Source organism: Pavona decussata, unplaced genomic scaffold, assembly GCF_977016875.1.
Source record: "Pavona decussata unplaced genomic scaffold, jaPavDecu1.1 SCAFFOLD_280, whole genome shotgun sequence".
NCBI lineage: Eukaryota > Metazoa > Cnidaria > Anthozoa > Scleractinia > Agariciidae > Pavona > Pavona decussata.
This window is the reverse complement of record NW_028145681.1, coordinates 124,165-132,500: the sequence shown is the minus strand read 5'-3', so window position 1 is coordinate 132,500 and position 8,336 is coordinate 124,165. Positions and strand designations below refer to the sequence as shown.

The window sequence follows — 8,336 nt, the reverse complement described above, 5'->3', positions numbered from 1 at the left end:
TTTGTTTTGTGTGAGCACCAATGCTGAAATCTTCTCAGGATCTGTACGGATAACCAGCAGTGTATCAGTCGATTTGCCGACTATACTAAATATTTTGACAACTTGATACTTCTTCATGTGCTCCAACATTAAGGTCACTTGAAATTTAGTTTTCTGTGAAAACAGTTTGCCGCTTTTCGACAGCAGTAAATATTGCCTTTTGAAGACTATCCTCTATCCTATCCTCAGACTATCTAAAAGGTTAGGGAGAACAGAATTAGGTAATTTGGGACATGCTTTGTACACTCCATCGCTGGGCACAGCTGCTTATTTTGGTATTTTCCCATACTGGTGCCTTACTGGTCTGATCTCATCTATACGTTTAGGACTAAGCTTTTTTGTGTGGCTTGTTCCATTCACAAGGTTTTGGATGTACAGGAAATGTTTCCAGAAGTGGTGGTGTTGTGGCTCTCAACATAATCCTCCAGAACATACAATAATGGTGCAATGTTACTGCATTCGTCACCTAACCTGAGAACAAAGGAAGAGTAGGGGAGGATTGAGAAAAGAGGTTTTGCTCTTTAATGTAGCTGGTATTTTCTTCATGAAAGAAGGATATTTTGAGAGGTTTAAAAAGAGATCCTAAATGTGGTGTTTTGGTCACTGTAAGCAGAGTTTTGATATTTTTAGTCGAGCAGTGCGTTGGAACATGGAATTAATTTATGCCTGGCATCATCTTTCCAACGCATGTAAAGCAGGACATGTGCGGAAATCAAGATAATTTGCTTAATGGAACTTTTTATCTTGAACAAAAGTTAAAACTTTAATTTATATTCCCTTAAAGAACATTTTATTAGCAGTGGAAAGAGTTGTAATCGTAATTCCTGGTACACAAACCGGGATTCAATGTCAAATGTGGTTGAAAGCCTCAGACCCACCAAGTTAAGCAAAGTGTCATTTCTGCAAAGCCACCTTGTTTGCGTGATTATGAAATAAGCTTGGAATAAAAACGCCATTGACGAATTTTATTTTCTTTAGCTGTGAAAAGAGCTGGAATTCAATGTTGAGCAGTGGTTCAAACCCTCAGGGCAACCAAGTTGAACAAAGTGTCATTCTTTGAATGGAAGAAAAAATGCCGTTTGACGAATTTTAGTTTGTTGCAAAAAAAATATATTTGAGTTGAAAACCTGATCTGTGACTTTGAACACAGCCCTTTGTGACTTGCAGCTGAAGCTCGTGTGTATACTTTCGAAGGGGCAAGAACCTAAACACCTTGCTTGGAAATGCATGAAAGCTGCAGAGCTTGATGAACTGATATGAACTTATAAAAACCATGGCTTTTGTAGCCTTGCCATCCTTTTCAATGAATACCACAACTCCACGTTTGTAATTCGAAGACAGCTCAACTGAAGGATCTGGCTGTAACCACTGACTGGCAGGTTCTGTTAAGCATGTCTGTACTGCACTTGGCTGTTCTTCTTGGTCGATTTAGTCTGCTGGCTGCACTGTAGAAAAGTAGTTGCCCAGAAAAGGTGACACTGTAACCGACTGGTTACAATTTTATTATCGTGTCTCCTCAACACCTCTCATTTCAGGGAGCATATGTTTCTTGGACTTCGGGTCAGCATTTGGCCAGATGCCTTTTGAGAAATCTATAGTACCATCTTAAAAGTGAAATGATTGGAACTTGACATTTCCAGCCTCCACTTCTAACAGAATGACCAAAATATAAACACTGACCAGATAATGGGTTCTCTTACCACTTGCAGTGCTTCCACAGAACAATTAATGAAATGGCAGATCTTTTTAGGATCTGAAAACCGGCTGATAAACCCGGCTCAAGCCTCACTGCATATTTTCTGGAGTCTTCATCCAGACGTTCAAGTTTGTGCAGTTCGCAGTGCAAATTCCAAATCTCTTTCCAATTTAAATTCTGAAATCTGCGGTGTAGGTCACTGGAGATGATGCCGTAGTTTCTGGGCAAATCAAATAGTACATCCCTGCTTGCGGCATTGTCCAAAATACCTCTAAATGGGTTATCTACAAAATCGCTGGAAGGAGCTGAAATAGTTTCTCCATGATTAACATTTTTTTCCATCAAAGTGCAACTCAAATTTCCCATTTGGAACTCCTGCTGCATTAATGTTGGACATGGAATGGCCTCAAGTCTGAACCTTTGCACCTGGACCCATGCTTGGTTGGCTTTCTAAATTGGGGCATGACATGCAGCGGTTAAACAACAACAGCAATGATTCCCATCTTGATAGAGTTTGCAGCGCGGAGTGATGGAACAAGGGATTCAGGGTGTTCCCCTGTCTAGTTTCCTGCCAAGTTCTCAACAGTTTGCAGTGTTAAGCGAATGATACACGGTTAAACATCATTCAACTTTTGTTGATCAACAAATGTTGAACATTGTTGCAACTTGTTGAATACTCATTCATTTTGTTGAGCAACAACTACACATTTTGGCGCAAAGTTGAAATGGCGGATGACAAAATGTTGCTGTCGCTTTGTGCTTCAAGCGTTGTCGCCGTTTTTATGAAGTGTCAAAAAAAGACTAAAAAATGCAAAATTTGGATGTGTGAATGGTTGAGAAATAGAACCATATTTGGAGCATACTACACCCTGTTGGCAGAACTTAGAAACTTGGACATTTCAAGCTACAGAAATTTCCTGCATATAGATGTCATTTCCTTTGAGGAGCTTCTCCAGGTGGTGGCCCCAATTATCACGCGCCAGGAGACAAACACGAGAAGTACGTTACCACCTGAAGAAAAGCTTGCCTTAACTCTTCAGTATCTTGCGACTGATATGGTTGTTTTATTGAAAATTCAACATATAATAAAGTTTCTTCATTTATGAACCCCTGTGGAGTATTATCACACCAGACTTCAAGGGTGTGTGGTGTGTATGATGGGGTTCATAATTGAAATGGCTTCCATTTGTAGTGATGTGAATTTTGGCTAAATTCCCCAGAAAACAGAGGAACCAAATGTTGATTTAAAAATACAAGAACGTGATTGAACAAAGCCTCATGGGATCTTATTACGCATTTGTTGAAAGATTATCCCCAAGCCAGCTATAGTCGCCTGTGGGAAAATGATTGTCGCCCCAAGGGAAAAGCAAAGGTGTTTGAGCAAGGCTCAAAGTGCCGAGAGAGATAAAAAGAGACCCACTGCAAGCTACGGTGATGCGCCCACAGTCATTGATGCATGCAGTTTGTGTCTTGGGGTTTATCTTTCAACAGACTCGTAATAAGATCCCATGACGCTATGCTCGATCGCGTTCTTGTATTTTAAGAAACAAAATCGGTTTGCGCCTCCATTTTCAGGGACTTTAGCAAGCCATTTGCAAGTACTGGATTTTGTATGAATTGTATTTATTTTCTAAGAAAATCAGCTGGCATGTCTAAGTTGAGTTACATATCATGTTATGGGGCTAAAACCTTACAAGTTTTGGACATTTATTCATGGTGTTGGCCAGGGTCGACGACACAGGCACTACTGATGACTACTGATAAACACTAGAATGAACACAGTCTATTCCTCTCAGTCGACCACGAGGGATTTTCTACAACAACAACTGCGGGCTCTGGGTAGCCCGGATGTAGTTTCCCTAAGAGAAGGCCTGATTACAAGCAATGGGCCAACATCCCCCCCTCTTTGAAAAGTAAAGGAAAAAGAAACAGGATAGTTCTAAGGGGGGGACAGATTGCCTTGGCAATTACAGCATTTCTAGTGGACTTATGCAAGAGTCGGTTGTGACTGCTAATAGAAAGGTAACTGTGTGGTTATGTAGCCCAAATGTTAATGGCGACCATTACTTGAGTTCATAGTCTTTGAACCTGGTTGGTGGTTTGATGAGTCTTGTGCGTGTCCTCACATCGGGATGGTGATCCCTGATTTGATCCTGGGGTGTGTTAGTAGACGGCTCACTTGTGCCCATGTCAGGTGTGCTTGCTTCTTGTTGTGGTGGTGGGGGGAAAGTGTCGAGATCCAGGCCACTGTTACTTGTGTCTAACGTGGCTGTTGTGGAGGTTGGTCAATGGGCATGGTCAGCACTGATCCTTGGGGATGGAAGGGAGGCGCCAACTTGTATCCCGGTGTAAGCAGGAGTGTAGGTGGAGTGTACCATGATGTAGGAGGAGGAGGTGCTGCACGCGTGATGTGTATCCGATATCTTCGAATGGTGCTGCTTGGCGTTTTTATGGTGTATGACCTGGAATGGCGTTGGTCAGGAACACGGCCATATGTCCATGGGATGCCTGGTTTGCTAGTCGGCGGAAACGCATACAATGTTGATGGCATTGTGCTCTGGGCCGGCAGTCTTGTAGTAGGCTTTACTGGCATTGCATTTGACCTTGATCTCTGTTATAGTGTCGCAGTTAATTGACATTAGCTCTAAAAGGTGGTCAGACGTTGGGAGTGATGTTCGTGTCCAGCGGCTCACCATACGTTCAGCTGGAGAGTAAGTGTGGCCTTTTGGAGGTGTGTTCCTACAGTTATGCAAGGCGATTTGGACGTCATCTGATTTCTTTAGCATGGACTCCAATACTTTCACTGCCGCCTCTGCTTGACCGTTGCCTTGGGAATGGTAGGGGCTGGAGGTGGTATGTGTAAACCCATACCGAGAAGCAAAGTCCATGTAGTCCTTGCTGGCGAATTGCAGACCATTGTCTGTGTGAGAGATATGGGGAAAGCCGAACCTGGCAAAGTGAGCTTTGGTTTTGCTGATAACTGTTGTGGTTAAGGTGTCGTGAAGTTCATCCACTTCAATGCAATCAGAGAAGTGGCGTACTGTTACGAGGTAGGCTTTCTGTCTATGCATGAAGATGTCTTTGCTTATGATCTGCCATGGTAGTGTTGAGATCGGGAGTGATCTCATAGGTTCTGTTGTTGACGTCGAGCCATACTGTGCACAGGTACTACAGTTGTTGCACATATGCTTGTCGCATCCCCGGCCAGAATAATACTTCCCGTCCCATGTGTATATTAGACTCAGGACCAAAGTGGTTTGTACGGATTTTGAGCAGCATCTCAGCTTGCATGGATTGTGGTATCATCACTTGTGCTCCTTCATAGATAAGGCCATTGTCGATCGTTAGCTCATCCCGGTAAGGCCAGTATGGCCGAAGTGGTTGTGGTACCTGGTTTCTGCTATACAGCCAGCCTTGAACAATTGTGGTCATTAGTTTGGAGAGGGGTTCATCCTTTTTGGTCTCATCACGTAGGCAAGATTCGGTGGTTTCTGTTAGGCGTGGGTTGTGTGTGCCTGAGTCCTCTGTGAGTTCAGCCCTGAAGACTAAACCTGTAATGCGGGCGTGTACTGGGGTAGGCAGTGCGGCTCTCGAAAAGGTGTCAGCCAGGTGGAGTGAGGTTCCCTTCTTGTATTTGATGGTGAAGCAGAATCTCTGCAGTCCCATGAGCATTTTCTGTAACCTCGCTGGTGCTTTGTGCAGGGGCTTTTTGCAGATGGTCTCAAGTGGCTGGTGGTCGGTGTGGACTTCTATGTCTGATTTTCCATACAACCAGTGGTCGAATTTTCTGAATGCGTTGCAAATGGCTAAGCACTCTTTCTCTATTTGTGAGTATCGTTCTTCTGTGGCGTTGAGGCTGTTTGAAGTGTACGCTAAAGGTTGGAGACATCCTTCACTATTCCTCTGGAGAAAGGCAGCGCCCAGGCCATCTCCACTCGCATCAACTTGAAGTGTCACCGGTTCATTGAGGTCATAGTATTGGAGCACTGGTGCAGTGGAAATGAGGTGTTTAGCTTTCTGAAATGCGTCATCTTGTGCTTGTGCCCATTTAAAGGGGGTTTCTGACTGGGTGAGTCGTGTGAGAGGCCTGATAGTGTTGCTGAGGTTGGGGCAATAGGGTGAGAGGTAGTTGGCCATCCCCACAAATCTCTGTACGCCTGCTTTGTTTTGGGGTGGGGCCATTGTCATGATTGCTGCTATCTTGTCTGGGTCTGCTTGCATTCCTTGATCAGTTATGATGTTGCCCATGAATTTGACTTGATTTAGTTTGAGCTGTATTTTTTGAGGTTTAGTTTTATGTTCTTCCGTGAGAAGCGCTCCTTTAGGGCAACAAAACAGCGGTCATGGTCTTGCTCGGCTTCTTGGTAGGTTGAACCTTCTCCAAAGACAAGGATGTCATCGGCGATACACAGGACGCCTTTAAGGCCCTCTAGAGCTGACATCAGACGTTTCTGAAATTGCTCAGGGGCACTTGAGACACCAAATGGGAGGTATAGCCATCGGTATCTCCCGTAGGACGTATGCATTGTTGTCATGAGTAACGATGCTTTATTAAGGGGTACGTGTAGGAACCTTCTCTAACATCGACTAGTGAGAAGCATTTGGCAGGGCAGAGTTTGTGAAGTTGCTCAGACAGTGTCGGCATCTGGTATACTGGTTGCAGAATGCCCTTATTGATTGTTTGGCTGCAGTCAATGCAGAGCCTTTGGTGTCTCTTTAATGAACTCGTTGGAGCGCAATGAGGTGGGTTCCCCTACTCTCTTTATGATGCGGGCTGCAGCGTATCTGTCAAAGGTTTCCTTTTCTTTGATCGTTTGGCCACGGGAATTCGATGGATCTGTACTGGTGAGACGTCGGCTTTTACTTCAAAGTGAACTGGGGGTCCTAAGTAGCCAAGGCCTTCAAAATTATCAGGTAGTACGTTTTCTTTTGTGAGCTCCCCAGGTGCGGCAAGACCTCTTTTAGAAGGGATCATTATGGGTTTTGACGGTGAGGATGTTGTGGGTTCCCTGTACTGTTTGTCCTTGTTGGGGTGGTCCAGATGTTAGCCTGTGGCTTCCTTGGGTGTGCTGTTGGTGTTCGCTGTTGGGCTGCCTGATGCATGGCTGGTATCTGACGAGCTGGCTGGGTAAAGGGGGGGGGGGAATATTTCGTCTGCTTTGATGATGATGAGCCCCAGTGTCTCACAGTTGGACCCAGAGAGAATGGCTGGTTTATCCAACATGACGTCTCGAGTACCTGGAATGTAAGTGTTTTGTATCTTCTGTTTCGTTCGCGTAGGAGGTTGATCTGCCCCAATGGTTTCAGTGGCTGGGCATTGCTGTAGGGGTAAAGGAGGTAAGGTGCCTTTGTTAGCTTCATTTTTGGCATCAGCCTGAGAAGGGTGTATTCAGACAGGGTATTGCGGGTGGCAGCGGTGTCTATCTGAAATGTCAATTCGACGAATTTGTTCCCAGTTGCAGACATTGGAGCGTAACAAAGTACTTTTTCTTTGTGGAATCTGTGCGGACACTGTGTATTTGCTGTGTTTCCAGGGAGTAGCACTGTTCTTGGTAGTGATCAGTGTAGTATTCTACAGGGAGGTGATCATTGGCGGTGTGTAGCAGATGTTTGTTCTGTTTGGGGGGGGGTACCGGTTGGGGCCGATCACGAGGGGTTCTGTCGCCTCAGCCTCTGCCCTGGGCTTGCCATTGGGTAGTTTTCCGTGGTTTTGCTTGTTGGAGGGAGGGTCCTGTTTCAAGACAAACTCTGGAGAAGTGGTCGTTAATCCCACAGTTTGTGCACATTTTGTCATTGGCAGGGCATGTTTTCCAGGGGTGTTTCATGTGTTTGTGGCTAATCCAGTTCACTCGCATCTGTAATGAGATTGTTCACTTTCTGAGCTCACTCAAGGGCCTTGGCTTTGGCTACGATGTCTTGCATGCTCTTGGGCATTCCATCCGACTTTAAGTGCGTTTTAAGTAACTCAGCCCTCATTGTGTCATCGTGTAGCCCAAACACACATTTATCGCGACCCATTTCGTCTGTTGACGTGTTGTAGGAGCATTGGCTGCCTGCCTGTCTGACTTTAACCTCCCATTCTTGAACGGATTCATGTGGGCTTTGTTGAGCATGCCAGAATTTGAATCTGTCCGCCAGCAGAGAGCTTCTGATGGATCCAGTGTAATGAAGTCGTAACTTGTCCATCCAGATCCATGGTTTTCCCCTATCATCAGCTGCAATCTGCGGTTCAATGGTGGGCGGATCACCCGCAAATCTTTGTCTGGCATTGCCGATCGTAGCGCCGATATTTCTAGCAAAGGTTTCTTGTAATAATCCGCTCTCTCCATGACCTGGTTTTTTGCCTGTTTTCTGTAGTCTGCCCTGATGCAGTAGTCGTGAAATCTAACTTCAAAGTTCTTGAAATTTTCGGATATAGTCCCGCCGAGTTTCAATTCAGGTCATTTGAAGTTCGCCATCTTTGTTTGACAAGTTGTCTGCGACTGTATCGCTTGGTGTGCGTTTAACCTCCGTGAATGCTTCCTTTGTTGACTTGTCGGGCCAACCTCACTTCTGACACCATGTTGGCCAGGGTTGATGACACAGGCACTACTGATACTCA

At 45.0% G+C, this 8,336-nt stretch overlaps 1 protein-coding gene across 1 annotated transcript; it reads right to left on the bottom strand.

The window, feature by feature from the left end:
* Positions 1 to 4,251: 4,251 nt before the first annotated feature.
* LOC146455274 (uncharacterized) lies at positions 4,252 to 4,806 on the bottom strand. The gene has a single exon (XM_085094451.1). It carries the CDS (start codon positions 4,804 to 4,806, stop codon positions 4,252 to 4,254), a length of 555 nt encoding a protein of 184 aa, XP_084950577.1.
* Positions 4,807 to 8,336: the final 3,530 nt, after the last annotated feature.